The following is a 15,773-nucleotide window of genomic DNA, read 5'->3' as shown; positions in this document are numbered from 1 at the left end:
TGTCTGTTTCCTTTTACAGACAGCTGTGTTAAATTTTTACAAAAACAAATTTGCCACTCATGCTTGAACTGCAAGCTGCCTTCATTTGATCAACTGCTCCATATATGGATGTTTGCAATGTAATGAGCCTTTTCCACCATCATTAATCTGTAGGATTTCTAGTCTGTTTAGAACACTTCTGCCTCTGCTGTTGTCTTTTTTCCTTTCTGTCTGGTCGTTTACCTTCAGCATCCTAGGTGTGTACCTTGGAATTGCAGCAATACCTGAGCTGACTCGATTTACAGAAGCAGATAAGCCTCAGCAACATGAATGCCAACAACATGGTCAATTAGCCAAGCTTCCAGCTGTGTCTATTATACCCAGATAAAAGCATTAGATTCACTTGTGCAAACCTGGCTTGCAAACAATGTCAGACCCCCGTATGCCATCACCTAAATCCTTGCTCACAACAACTCTATAGCAAGGCACTTATTCAGTCACCCACTGTCACAGACATCTTTTATGAAAAATCCTTTCCTTAGGATTTTTTCCTCCTGACAAGCTGAGAGGCCTCAGGAACAAAATGTAAACAATGGTTATCTGCTGCTGTGGAATGCAAGAGGTGGATCTTTGATTGGCCCATGTTAGTTGCTTCTAATTAATGGCCAATCACAGTCAGCTGGCTTGGACTCTCTGTCCAAGACAGAAGCCTTTGTTATCATTCCTTCTTTTTCTATTCTTAGCTAGCCTTCTGATGAAATCCTTTCTTCTATTCTTTCAGTATCGTTTTAATATAATATATATCATAAAATAATAAATCAAGCCTTCTGAAACATGGAGTCAGATCCTCATCTCTTCCCTCATCCAAAGACCCCTGTGAACATGGTCACAACCCATAACTCGTACGGCAGTGGGCCTCAGACCATCAGAAATTCTCACTGCAACATCAGTAGGCACAAGCAATAATGCTACTGATGACAAGTGACATTTTTAGCCTTTGCACTGTAGTAGACACAGGCATTTTACTGGGAAATAATAGTGCTCTTTGTCACAGCACAGCACAAGACTGAAGACAATGTTATTTTGCTTGCAACTGTGCTTCTCTCTGCACTGCGGAAAAGCTACTGAATTCTATCTCTCAGAGCTCATGGAGTATATTACCACTGCATATATCAGTGCTAGCATATTTTTTGCTAAATTAACATTAATGACTGAGTGTATGTATCATCAGCTCTTGACTTGTGAGAATCTGTAACAGCTTCAGAGAACTTAATGGAGATGCACTGTAGCATCTAAACAGGAGATACTGGCACTAGCTAAAATCCAAATTGGGCCCCAAGGAAGTAGAATACCCAAAGGGCAAAACAGTTGTCTCTGATATTGCAAAGACAGTTTGATCCTAAAAACTGATCAAAACTTTAAGTTTCTCATTTTTCCTCCATAAAGCATTTTTCTTCTTCACTTGGAACTCACTGCACTACATTCATTCACTCCATAAATCAACCATAGAATTCACTGGTATATAAAGGCTGTCTTCAGGACACAGATTCCTTTTCTTACCATCATGTAGCTGGCATGCAAGTGTTGTGATCTTCTGTGTAATTATCATCAGTGGACTATAACAAAGACAGAAACAACAGTTACATGTCTTGTAATACAAATTATTCCCAATTTTCTCACTGAATGTCTTTATGCCTTTAAAAGGCATAACTGTATTAGCAACAAGTGGAAAACATCCAATTAAAGCTGAAGGAGGCACTCAGGCATAAGACAATTGCCTGGGTTCAAAACAACCCCACAGTAACTTGCACTGGAATTTTTAATTGCTATGTGCACACAAAGCCTTATTTTATATCTCCCTATCGTGCAGCAGCGCAAATTGTAGTTCAGAAGAAATCACACCACCAGGAAACACCAGCTTCTGCAGTCCACTGAGATTCTTTTCAGGCAAAGACCAAATTGAAGCCCCACACAATGCAACACTGGAATACAGCAGTGCTGCTATAACCCAACTCTGACTCTTCTTACTGTTTGTTACTCTCCTATTGTCTGTCTCCTCAGTGCCCTAAAAAAATGTTGACTCTGCAGATACAGATGCTTATTTCCCCACATGAATAGCTCTATCAATTAGGACTGTGTGCAAATACCAGAATAGCTGTCAGCGCAGCAGTTTCCCACTTGGTTATTGACCACGCAACAGTGTTGTGAACAGCCTGTAGAAGATACACCATCCAACTGGGAGTGTATGGGCATGTGGGATCTGGAGCCCCTGGAAAAAGGAGCTGCTTGTACCTAAGCCAGGCTTGTAGCCACCCAGCAGCTCTGGTGCCAACTAAACATGACATACAGAAATAGCCACTACTCCCAGTAGGGCCACTCATACTTCCCATATCCAGATTTATAGAGCTTCTTGCACTGAAGGCAGATATGAGTTGCTGCAGCTAAGGAATGGGGGAAAAGACTAAACTTGGCTTGGTGGCATCAGGAGCTGGTTCCCACAAGGATAAAGGACACAGCTAAGTGCATTTAGACGAAGGTAAGATGAAAGATGGGAGGAAAACCATGGGGACAACTGACCAGTTCCTCCATTGGCTGTGGCACCCTAAACACAAAACCTGGCGCTGAACATCTGCAATCTGGAAGGACCCATGGCAGGCAAAGCAAGGGATGAGCACCCCTCACACTGCTGCTCCCTATCTCTCTGCCACTGGGGACACCAGCACAGGGTGCCCAGATATCTCACAACCACAATAGCCACAAGATGGGAATGGTTGGTAGGGGATACACCACTATTTTAAAAGCACTGGTTGTGATGAATGTATGTCATCAGTCCCACAAAAGACATCTGTCTTCACTGAGGATTAGTACAATGGGTTGTTTCTCCATTTGAGAATAAATTAACAACATTAACCACATGGAGGTTTCTGTTTGAACACAAATGATGTCTTCAACCTGGAAATGAAAACTTGAGTTTGTACACATTTATTTAACTATTTACACAGTTTGACCAGTATATGGAACTTGTTTAAGAGACATGGATGATTGTGCCGAACATTACAGCTGTTCATTTTAACTATTGTAATATATTTTCTGGAACACAAAGAAAAAAGTTGAGGTTTTTTAGGGGTTTTTTTTTTAGTTCAAGCATTGTGTTTGTCTCACAGATTTCTCAAGGTAAAGAAAAAAAGTGTAACTTACAGTCTGTGATGTCTCTGTCTAAAATAACAGTCAATACTTATGTTCTACAGGGATTTTCAAGAGATTCTGGATCATCCTTAACTAAATCAACCTACTGGTTACAATCAAATGGAAACCCAATGGCTAAGATAAACTGTTTACAACCTGATTATCCCACTAATATAAATCAAACAGATTCTCAAGATAATTCATAGGCTGAGCATGGTAAACACACAAATACTGGCAAAAGACATTCTTTCATTTTAAGTGGTCTTTTTTTCAACACTTAATATGGTTGATCTTTTTCAAGAGTCCACAAGGAATTCTGTGTGGGTAAATTGCATTTTCTACCCAAAACCAGAACATGCAATATCAGCCAATTACTTAATCAGAAACTGCTTGTGTCATCTCAGAAGGACCTACTTGAACTGCCAATTAAAAGAAGTTTGCACAAAAAATTCAGAATAGGCTTTAATATACACAGAACTTGAATACAATTGTAACAGAAGGGTTTGTACAGCAGCTTTTCTTGGGTCACCTAGACTACTGATAGTAGCCAAGGAATGGACAAATTCAATAATGACTTTTCACCTTCCAGCAATATTGTTAAACAGTCATTCTAAACTTTACTCCAATTAAGCTTTCAAGAAAAGTGATTTATAAGCTGTTTTTACCATTATCTTCAACATCCTGTTTCTCAAAGTAGATTTTCCCAGACAAAATTTAGCTTTGCTTTCAAAGATACATAAATCCTAATCCTTTAAGCATATGAAAAGGCAGGTTTTTTTAATCTTTAAGAGAGACAGAGGCTGCCACTGAATCAAGCAGTTTTACTGCAATAAACACAAATTTTTATTTTGAAAGTGTTTGACCATTTTAGCTTTATGGGGGAACATTAACACTTGTTTCAAATTGCTTCAATTTGTTGCATATGTTTCTTATGGCAAGGACTTCACGCCAATATTGAAGTGGGTAACTTTAAACCTCAGGCTCTGAGCCAAAATCGTATGACTTCAAGAGTCTAAATTTAGACACTTGTCTTAGACAAGGCCCCCATGGTAAACCAGAGAGAACCAAAATGCAAACAATCTGAGGGCAGCAGGAGTAAAGCCTGCACTGAAGTCATACTACATATAAACACAGAGGAGAGAGGCTCTCCTCATCTATATTAGGAAGTCATGGCCTCATTGATGGCACATTGTAAGCCAACAGAACAAGTCAGCCTTTCCTGCACTTTCATCAGAAAAGATGGACAGTCTTTCTCCCTCAAATCTCCCAGCTCCAGAGGAGACAAGAGCTGACAAAAGTGACATGTCTGTCAGGGCAAGTGGGAAGGAGGTATCATTAGACACCTTCTGTTCTCCCTCCTGACATCATCATATTACATGTCATACGTATTTTCCAGAGTGGCTGGAAAGTGGCCCAGCAGAAAAGGACCTGGGGGGTGCTGGTCAACAGCCAGCTGAACAAGAGCCAGTGTGTGTCCAGGTGGCCAAGAAGGCCAATGGCATCCTGGTCAGTATCAGCAATACCACGGTCAGCAGGACCAGGGCAGTGATTGTCCCCCTGCACTGGGCACCAGTGAGGCCACGCCTGCAATCCTGTGCTCAGTTCACTTCAGAAGACATTGAGGGGCTGCAGCATGTCCAGAGAAGGGCAATGGAGCTGTGGAAGGGTCTGAAGCACAAGTCCAATGATGAGTGACTGAGGGAGCTGGGATTGTTTAGTCTGGAAAAAAGAGCCTTGAGGGGACCTTATAGCTCTCTACAACTGCCTGAGGGTGTAGCCAGGTGGGAGTTGGTCTCTTCTTTTGAGCTGCACCAGGGGAGGTTTAGGTTAGACATCCAAGGAAATTTTTTACGGAAAGAGTGATTTCGACATTGGAATGGACTTCCCAGGGAGGTGCTGGAGTCACTGTCCCTGGAGGTGTTTAAGGAAGGACTGGATATGGCACTCAGTGCCATGGTCTAGTTGACATGGTAGTGATCGGTCATAAGTTGGATTTGGCAATCTCAGAGGTCTTTTTCAATCTAAATGATTCTGTGATCTCTTTTCTACCCTATTCAGGAAGGTGGGAAACTACTGTAGAGTGGCAATGGGATGACACACACTAAATCTCTCATGAGATCAGTGTCAGGTATCAGCCAACATCTCACACAAAGGGTAAGCAATGTTCCAGGTGAATAAGGAGCATCTGCCTCCCTCCTCTCCTCCTGCCCACCATTCCCCTCTGACTTGATCTCAAGGGGACCATGTCTGTGCTGCAGCAAAAGGCAGAGCACAACAAAATAATGACATTACTGGAACTCTCTCTTAAGGGCAGGGAAGGAGGAGGGAAGAATCATAAATTCCTAAACATGTGAATTTTGATTATTAAAACTTTGAAATACCAGAGTATACCAGAGTATTGAATTGCAATTTCTATTCAGCCTCTCAGGCAAACTGTAACTTTAAACAGCAATAAAACATTTACTAAGTTAATAAATAAATACAGCACCATATCACATATAGTCAACTGTTTCCAACATGGTACTATTTTAACCCTTAGACTCCTATTGGAAAAAATCAATAGTGCTAAAAATAAGAAGGGAAGTTAACAAAACTATAAATCTCCCAATCCCTTTTCTTACTCCCAAATTTTGCAACGCACAGGTCTAAGAAAATCTACCTACTACACTTGCACTTACAGATGAAGCACAAAGACTTATCCCTAGGAAGGAAGCATTTGAAATAAAACACATTTAGAAGCCTAAACAGCTTGCAATCCATCACATTTGAACACCTACTGATTGCTTTGCAGCCACATGCTGAGTGGTGATTCCACACCCTCTCCACCTGTCCTATTAAGCACTACAGTTACAAACTACCACAGAAACACAGAATCTGATTTATGTGTGGTGTGATTTCCCCTCCCTTCCCATGTTTTATGTATTGGCTATGAGTTTAATCTTGGGTTGTAGCTGTGCAGTACCTCCTACACACAAACCATAGTGGTCAACTTTTAATTTAAAAAAAAAGAAATCAAGAAATTGACCCAGGGACAATTTTATTTTTCAAGGCATCTAACATAAGGTAAAGACAGCTTTGGGCTTTTGTTTACCTCACATTAGATGCCTTGAAAAATAACACAAGACTAAGATGCAACCATTTACAAAGAATGCTCAATAGAGGGGTTTACTCCCGTAAATAAACCTTCCAAATGAAAACATATCAGTGAATATAGTTTTTAAATACAGCTTGCCCCAAGGCAATAAATTTGCCAGAAGCATAGGCCAGTGGAAGTACAGATGTTTTGTTTGTAGGCCACTGTGGGGGTCCTCACTGCATCACAGGCTGGCTTCTGCACAGAGCAACTTTCAATGCTTACGAGAGAAAAGACGTTTTCCAAGCACAGTCTGCTTGACCTTAGGTAATCCCGTGGAGAAGTCTGGCACACGCTTGCTAGAAATAGTTTCCACTGACCTGATTTCACTAAGAGAGGAGGTGGAGTCAAAAGGCTCATAGCAGACAAGACTCCAGAACAGCAAACATGTATTTCAGGGTTACCTCTGCAGCGCTGAAGCCATGACAAGAAGTTCACACAGTCACACCCTGCTGTGACAGTAACCATTGCTGACAAGGGGATGGCCAAGCTGGCAGTGAGCTCGTACTTTTGCTTTCAACAGTAAAAGGAAGAGGTACTGAAGTACATCAGAGGAAAAACACTTCACTCAACACACTTGCCACCTCCAAAGCAACTTACAATTTCCTTCATGTGATGTGTTGCCTTTGTGTATGTCTGTGCGTGAAAGCTCCCAAGCAGTATTTCTTAAGCCTTCATGGTAGAAGCATTTCAGTTAAAAGAGTGTTTACTTCTGGAGAAGTGTCCAGGGATGTACTAGATGCATGGAGCTCTGTAGTAGTGATTGCCTGCTTGAATTCTGCCTAGTTCCCACACAGCAGTTCCTGCAGGGCTCCTGTGACTCCAACGGTAAGTGATCTCTGGGCTGTTTCCAGTGCACAAGCACCCAGCCAAGCAGCAAAGCAGCAAGCAGGCACAGAAAACAGACTGACCCCCCCCTTACTCACCCTGTACCTGCACTGCTGCACTGCCTCTGGGGACCAGCTGCACACCAAGGTTACCCAGCGCTGCAGGAACAGACACTGCAGCAATGTACTGCATGTCATACATTTAGAAGACAAGAAAATAAAAATAACCAACTGAACTTGCAGGACCAGACAACATTTCTGCTCTGTGTTTTCACATGGTAACATCTATCTTTGCTTTCATCAGCAAATGTATTTCCTTTGTGAAAAACGGCTGCTGTACTTTTATTCCTTCCTTTTGTGGTTGAAACAAGAAGCCACTGAGAGAGGAAAAGCCAGCAACAAAGCACTAACCACCCAGCAAAACTTCACTGCCTGACGTGACACTTGTTACTGAAGCATCTGCATATATGTATGGCTTTTTGAGAGGGCTCTCTCAATGATCATCCCTTTCTAGGGGGTTTGCTGAGGATGCTGCTGCTGCTCTGCCTTTGGGATAGGGCATACACAAAGGTGGTGTCTGGAGAGTGATGTCCACCAAAGCACTTGTGTAAGAGCTACAGATTTGACACATGTGGGGAAGAAAAATGCTCAAGTCTCCCAGGTGCTTCAACTATGGTCTCTCTAAGACCAACAGAAGATTGAAAACTGTGCCAGTGTGTGTGGTGATCTTCACAAACCAAGTTTCTCTTCCGTAAGGGATGGCAGCAAAAATTATAGAATCATTAAGACTAGAAAAGACCTTTAGGAACACTGAGTCCAACAGTTAACCCAGCACTGCCATCTTCACCACTAAACCATGTCCCCAGGTGCCATAACTGCATCTTTTTGAACACTTCCAGGGATGGTGACTCCAGCACTCCCCTGAGCAGCTTGTTCCAATGCTTGGAAACTTTCCATGAAGAAGCTCTTCCTAAAATCCAATCCAAACCTCTCCTAGCATAACCTGAGGCCATTTCCTCTTGTCTCTTGTTATATGGGAGAAGTGACTTATCCCAGCCTTGTTACAACCTCCTTTCAAGCAGTTGTAAAGAATGATAAGGTCCCTTCTGTTCTCCAAGCTAAACAACCCCAGATCTCTCAGCCACTACTCATCTGTGAAAGAAACTCCCATATGCACAATCATTCTCTGACATTTCACTGAATAACCTGCAATATTAGGAAATTTTGCTCACACACTGCAAGAATTCAAAGAGGAAACTAAAAAGCTCTACGGCCCAAATCAAGCAAAGGATTGAAACAGACACAAGTTCCATACCTTCTGAATTTTATCTGGATGATCACATGCATTTCGCATTTGGTCATGAACCTTGCTAGACTGAAACCCTATCTATAACTACATTCCAAAAATCAGACTCAAGATTCCTTATTTTAAACTAGTCTTCCCTAAAGCTATCATATTGCTATACTCAAGCTGAGCCTGTGATACAAAGGGAAAAAACACAAACTGTATGATATTTTTATGGTTTTTATAAAGTTGTATAGGCAGGCAACTTACCAGCATAATCCTCTTAGCATAAAGAAGAAGAAATAAGAGAGAGAAAGAGTTAGGATTTAGTTTTTCCAGGTACAATGTACAAATGTCATGGCAATCCAAGCAAAATAAAACATGCATGTTTCTCTCAAAGACTGATTTGAATTAAGGAGGAAGCACAGGATTCAGTTACTGTACAATTAGCATTCAAAAACAAATAGGATTTTTGAGGAAGTAGTAAAAAGAAAATTCCTAAATTACATCATCACTTGTTTGAGAAATAATATAACTGAAAGAAATTTGATAAAATATATACACATTTTTAAAAGTAAATAAAATTAAAGTGCAGCAAGCTGGAAATTGTTTTCCTTAAAATCTGGCAGTAGTTAAAAAAAAAACACGAGTTTTTCCTTAAGTACTATGTAATACATGAAAAACTCTTAAATCAAAAAATAGCTGCAAGCAGCTTGAATACAGTTTTGACAGTGGGACTCAGTGACCTTCCCTTTGCATGAGTTAAGAATTAGCTAGTCACCAGCAGGTAAGGAGTCCCTTATTTCTTTTTCTGTAACCTGGAAGTGATATGCCACCGCTTGATCTTTCATTTTCCAGTTTGCTTAAGATATGACTCAAAAGTTACCTTGTTCTCTCCATCTATACCTGCATTTTACAAGCTCTGTTCTCAAAATTGAAGGGCTCCAAACAAATAGCACAACCAACTATTAGTAAAAACGCCCCAAAAATGTATTTGCAAGCACACTTCAAAAGGGTTATCTGTGCAAGTTGTTAAGTACACCAGGCAGGCCAAGAGAGCAAATGAGGAATGCTGGCTTTCAGCACTGCCACTGGGAAACGCTCCATGATCATCTGGCTTGTCACTTCAGGGACACTTCAGAACTGACATTGGAAAGCTGATGGCAATAGAGCTGGTTATGTGCCTATTTGATGTGGATTAAAACTTCCTCCTTGCAACCAGATATCACCAGACTCATGGGGTACTGAAACCTCAAATGCAAGCCAGCAGCTGATGGGGTTTTGTTGCATCTTAAAGATTCCCCCAAGTCCAGTGTCTTGCCTTCTCAATACATATCCCCAGCCACATTCACCCAAAACTGTGGGAGGCCGGAGGGAGATGAGCACAGCTCCATGGTTCTGTCTCACTCATTTCTGAAACCCTGAGAGAGAACTTTAATGCCATCCTCACAGCCAAACCCTGTCCTAATGATTCCCCACTGCCACATGCAACAAATGAGGAACCATCAAATATGGGAGAACGAGCAAGAGGAGGCTCAGTTGCTGCTCATACATGGTAAAACTGTGTCCAGGGAGTGTATTTTGCCTCTCTGGGTCATCACATCTGTTCAGGTATGTGCAAGAAGCTTCAATGGGCACATATTTACAGCTGAAGAAAACAGGTTTTAAGACAGATTAATGAGGGTGATCTGGGTTTCAACACTTTGAATTGTAAGTTTGTATTGATACCACTACAGTATTTGTATTTATTCTTAGCTTTTAAAATATACCATGAAGGTGCATTTCATATCCATAGTACATTTTCCACTTGTTTACTACATGGTAGTTTTATTTTTGACTGATGGTGTGTATCTTGGAGCACCAAGTCAAAATCAAATAAAAGAGTATGTTCAAGCATTATTTTTTCACTGCCATTATTATCCTCAAGCTCATCATTAAATAAGAGTAGTTACTTTTCCATGAAGGGAGCAGAGAACACTACCGAATCCATAACAAACAACCACCATCCCTCTTCTTTCACCCTCAGTCTCAGCTGGATCTTTATTAAATGTATTCAGAGAGAGAGAGAGCTAATATGCCTGACAGTGCATTTCTGAACACTGTATTCAGAAAAGCATGATCTCTCACATTTCTCTCTCTGTCTCTTACACACACTGAGCTATAGCATTCCAATCCCATTTATAGCCTTCTTGCTATGTCATGCTCTTTGAGGACATGCTTTTGTGTATTAAAAGAACTGCAGAAAAATTACAGAACTAAATTTCTTTAAACATATAAGTTCCCACTACTGCAGCCTCCTTAACAAAAAAACCTTAGGAGTTTGAGAGAAACTTCCCCTCCACCACCTGAAGTTTAATTAAATGCTGAAACCCACCACCTCAAAGAGAGAGACACATGCACAAAGACAGCAAAAACCTTCATTCTCCTGCTCTGTGCCTGTAAGATGAAAGAGACTTGGAAGAGTCATGTAAAACTTACTGAGAAAGTTTACAGAAGTTTTTCATGGTATGTTACTAATTACTGTGCCTTCAGACATTCAATTAAACAAGTGGAATACAGATTAGCACGCTGGTTTCAAATCACACAAAAGCACACCTTCCTCCCACAAACAAAGCTCATAGGGTTGGTTAGCTGTCGCTATCTTTGCAAAGCATCCTCCACTGCTTCTCTGAGTGAAATCAGAGACTACAGTGTGTATGAAAACCATTTCACACCTGTCACAGCATACAAAAAGTTGTGCTATTTAAGCAGCAGCCACAAGCTGGCCCCATGAGAGAACCAGTGCTGACAACCCGAGCTAATAATCTCTTGTCTCTCTGCCTGGGTTACTCACCCAGCTCCACCAGCACCTCACCCCTGCCCAAGTCCTGCCCTCACATCCTGGAGAGCCTGGGCTGGGAAACACCTTCCCAGCTGGGGCTTCAAGGTAGATCAGAATGGGGAAAAGGAGACACAGGGCTGACAGCTGTGCCCAGGAAGATGGAAGGAGAGCAGCCCACCCACCCCCTCAGGGCAGACCACCATCAGCCACATAAGTCACTCCTACAGCTCCAGGGAGGGACTGCCCAACCTGTCCTCCCAGGCTGCTCTGCAGGGAAACCTAGCTAGCTAAACTAATTTCTACCTTCCCAACTGCACAGCTTCCAGCAAGAGAACAGTAGAAACAATGAATCAGTGCAAAAATCATACAGCGCTTATTCCTTTTTCAAAAAAAACCAAAACCCAAACCCAAAGAAACAAACAATAAACCACACCCAAACCCAAAACAAAACCAACCCCAACAAAACCCCAAAGATCACAACAAAAGCCTCAGAAAAAGCTGAAGGGAAACAAAATTGCAAGTGCTCCACAGATAACATAAAAATTATTCTTACAACTTATTGAAATCAACTAATACTGATTGACAAGGGAACCAGTTTGCAGACTCACTCACCCGGAAAAGTCTGTAGTGAGAATGCCATAATGAAATATGTATATTCGGCTTATGTGGCACAGTGTGAGGTATCCCATGGCTACGACAAAGGAGTACCTAAAAACATAACACAGAACACACAGTCACCAACACAAGTACCAAGAAGAACTAGAATCACTCAAATTGGGTTGGGCTTGTTTCGATTTTTTCAAATCAGATTGTTAAAAAGTCTGGAGCTATGCTACAAGACCTGGAAGAAATTCTCAAAAGGGGCTGATGGTTTTGTGTACCCAGCTGAAACCTTACAGAGGTGTCTCCTCATTTTGGGGGTAGGGAAAAAATGGCAGAAGAAATAGGGTCAGTTCAAGTTGCAAAATTGCATTTTCAAAGCTCCCATCTTCACATATTAATTTGAAATTCCTGTCCAACTTAAGCATTTGAAACCAGATGATACTTTATGTCATTCACTGGAGTTATCCACTGCATTTTTGTCTGTAAATGTTCTTTATTTACAACTCTTCCTCAGATCTAGCAACGACTAAAATATTTCAAGCTTAAGGTATTCTCTCTGTCATGATTTTACATAAAGGCAGATGATGGCACATAGCCCAAACTTTTCAGCTCTCCATACTGAAGCACACCATCTTCCAGAAAAATCATAGAGTCAGGTAGATTGGAAATGACCTAGAAGATAATTTCAGAAGCATTCCTTAGGTAGGATGTGACAAATTCATTCTGTGTTTCAAGATGATAGCACACTTCAGTTGGGCAGGGCAGTAGCATGGTTCCACCTTAACAGCTGAAGACTGAAAATATTGCAGTGTCTGCATGGGCAGATGCAGCATTTCATACAAGTAACTTCTCCCTGTATTTACATGAGCAAGGAAGAGGATTCTGGGAGGAAGGAACTGGATGGATGTTTGGAGACAGACTGACACATGAAGCAAACTACACCGTGCAATGGAGAGCTGGGACACCAGAATCAACGTCCACGACATGGACAGGCCAGAACCAGGGCTGCTGGTGTCCTCCATAGCTGAGGTTATTATTCTATGGTATCCACGCAGGGGAGAAGAGGCAAAGACCAACAGACTGCAGAAGGAGTTGGCACACCCTGTGTGCCAGGTAGACCTGAGCCTCGGGGGCTGGTCAGCACACATTGCCAAGAAGAGTCCTCCATGGGCCCATGAGAGCGTCCGCCACAGGGGAGAACTAAAGGTGAAATCAGACAAGAGGATCAGGCAGCAGACAACCGAAAAAGAGACAGGCCTTTGTCAAATTATGGCTGACTTTAAAAGAAATGAGTTTTTCCTCCCTGGGGGCTAACAAGCTGCAGTGTGAGTGACAGTGATGGATCACAAGGCAACCTGCAGGTCATGTGGCCCACAGCAAACAGCTGGATGAAAGGCAGAATGAAGGGATATGACAGATTCTTCAGGAGATTCAGAGTAGAATTTATCGTATTTTATCTGGGTCAGGCATCCAGTCCTGCCTCAGCAAGGTCCTTGGGTTCCCCTTTCATCAAGGGAGAATGGCAAGCATCCATCCAAAGGCGAGTCAGACATGTAACAGCGAGAGACAGGATGAAAGATCTAAAATAAGCCCCCATGCTGAGGTGTAAAGCACTTAGACTTAAACAGGGGGCAAGCAGGGAGAGATACACTGAGCTGCTGCTGCAGCTGGGAGCATTTCTGATGCTGGATTAATTCGTCCATTTATAGGCCTTGAAGGCTAGCAGCTTCACCAGAGAGAAAACTAGCAAAAAATAACTAGGGAAAAGAGAATGAAGGTTAAATTATGCAGTTGATTTAATTTGTTCTCTTCCACTGTGTTTTTCTGGGGGAATAAAAAGCCAAGTCTTGAAGTCCCACTGTGAGGGATCTGTTCCCCTGTATGAACAGGTCCGGACCTTGAAGTGCCCTTGTTCAAGCTTACTCTCAGCTAGTTTGAATACATTGTTACTTTGCCAAAATTAATTGTGTGGATGCACTTGGAGTCACACTGCTATGGCTAGTAGAATGCAACAGAAAAGTCCTAACCCAATCCTTCCTCAGAACTCCTGAGGTTTTTCAGCATGTTGGATGGACATTCCACAATGACTCAAATCAACACCTGACTGTCTTGCAGCAGTGGGTGACATTATATGAACTGGCTTGATTTGTGTTTCAGTATAAAGCTACTTTGCTATTAGCCACTGTGGCTAATTGGCTAAAGAGAAAGAGTGAGGGGGTTTCCCACTGAAGCTGTGTCCTTTTCCTTATCACCACCCCACCTTGTCTGGGAAGATGTAAATAACAAGTGGATGATTCCTTTGTAGCCACTAACTCCTGCATTTCCCTCAGTGGCAGGCAGGGACAATGACCAGGAAACCATAATACAAATTTGTAACACCTTTTTAGTTTGGTGTCTGGATGGCATTTCTTTAACAAACGTTGTCCAATTACCTTTCTTTTTTAGGATATTATTAATTATCTCTAGACTTCTGGGCTTTGTACTCTGTGACAGGGTAGAAAAAATACCTTGTTAATGCCCTATCTTGCTGGTGCAAAATGCTAGCAACTGCTATAGACAGAATTGATTTTACAGTTCACATTTCTAAATAATATTAGAAAAATCATAAGTAGGGTTCCCATTTAGATATTAGAGGGGGGTCTCTTCAGGAAAAAAAGGAAGGTGAGTGGATTATCAGACCATCAGATTCTCAGACAGCCCTGGCCTTGAAGGCAAGTGAAGAAAGGGTTTCCATTCCCCAGCCCAGACTTATGTGGATTCTGAACCTTCAGCAGCAGCTACAGAGACAGCCAGACAGCGCAGAGACAGAAAACACCTGTCACACACCCAAACCATAAGCTTCTGCTTTAAGCAACAACAGTTCTGATATTTTCTACTTTTTCACAAAGCCCAGTACCAAAAGCAAGACCTCATTTTGTGGATCACTAAGCTAAGCTGCATCAGTGACCTTATTTGAACAAGTGGAAAATACCTAAAGGCCAAACAGCAATGGGGAAAACACATTTCAAAGGATTATAAAATGCAATCTGGAAGAATACAAGACCAAGGAGAACATGACTTCATTATGTTTAAAAAATCAAAGATTTGTCCATAAATTATTATGCTTGCAAAAGGCAAATTTTGAGGCCAGCAATTTCATAGGAAAATGCAATACATCAACCCAAAAAAACCACAAATTGAGATTACAGCTGCTTCTGTAACTCCATGAACAAAGCTCCTGCAAGTAACTGGGAAAGAAAAGAAGGGAAGGAAAGAAGAAAAAGTGGTTCTAAAAACTCCTCATGATTCTCCCTCAAAGCAGAGAAGTTATCAGAGGGGCAGCTGTAGACTTGCAGCCACATCAGCTCACCTGTGGATGTTGGGAATACTCGCCATATTCATAATACCATAGTTCATCATCACCAGGACAAAAAGATGAATGGAATACCTTGAAGACAACAAAGTCAGTATTTAGATAATTCCTATTTTACCTGGAAGTGCTGGCAGTTCAGAGCAAGAGAATAATTTTCCACGCAAATGACATCAATGTGATGTCATATCAGGCTACCAGTAAACCTGGATTATCACAGGACATCTTTATAGCCTGACTATCCACCACAGACTGATACTTATTTAAAAGATATTATCCATGTGTTTAACTGAAAGAGTAGCCTGGCTCAAAGTGCACATTCAAGTTGGATACATCTTTTCCAGAAGAGGTATCTTCACAGCAGACTTAACTTCCAGAACAAACATCACAAATTAAATTAAATACTTCATGTAAAAATACTTTTATGAGTCACTTTACTTTGAGGGTTTGGAATGGCTATGTTGGTTAGAATATTTTTTTAAGGTAGCACTAAGAGCCTTCAGATTAAAAAGATGTAATCCAAAAAAAGCTGATATAAAGTTTAAAATTATGTTTACCCAAATCTTGTCTAAATGGCAGCTAAATACTCA

The 15,773-nt window shown here is 41.5% G+C and overlaps 1 protein-coding gene across 1 annotated transcript in view; it reads right to left on the bottom strand.

The window, feature by feature from the left end:
* MBOAT1 (membrane bound O-acyltransferase domain containing 1) overlaps positions 1–15,773 on the bottom strand; it is a 56,614-nt gene that overhangs the window by 17,743 nt on the left and 23,098 nt on the right. The window contains exons 3-5 of the mRNA XM_030943661.1: positions 15,184–15,261; positions 11,844–11,939; positions 1,540–1,595 (exon numbers count right to left, since the gene is read on the bottom strand). Coding sequence (XP_030799521.1) covers positions 1,540–1,595; positions 11,844–11,939; positions 15,184–15,261 — 230 coding nt within the window. The remainder of the gene's footprint in view (positions 1–1,539; positions 1,596–11,843; positions 11,940–15,183; positions 15,262–15,773) is intronic.

Source organism: Camarhynchus parvulus, chromosome 2 (assembly GCF_901933205.1).
Source record: "Camarhynchus parvulus chromosome 2, STF_HiC, whole genome shotgun sequence".
In the NCBI taxonomy this organism is placed as follows: Eukaryota; Metazoa; Chordata; class Aves; order Passeriformes; family Thraupidae; genus Camarhynchus; species Camarhynchus parvulus.
The sequence above is the reverse complement of the archived record's forward strand: the minus strand, read 5'-3'. Positions and strand labels throughout refer to the sequence as shown.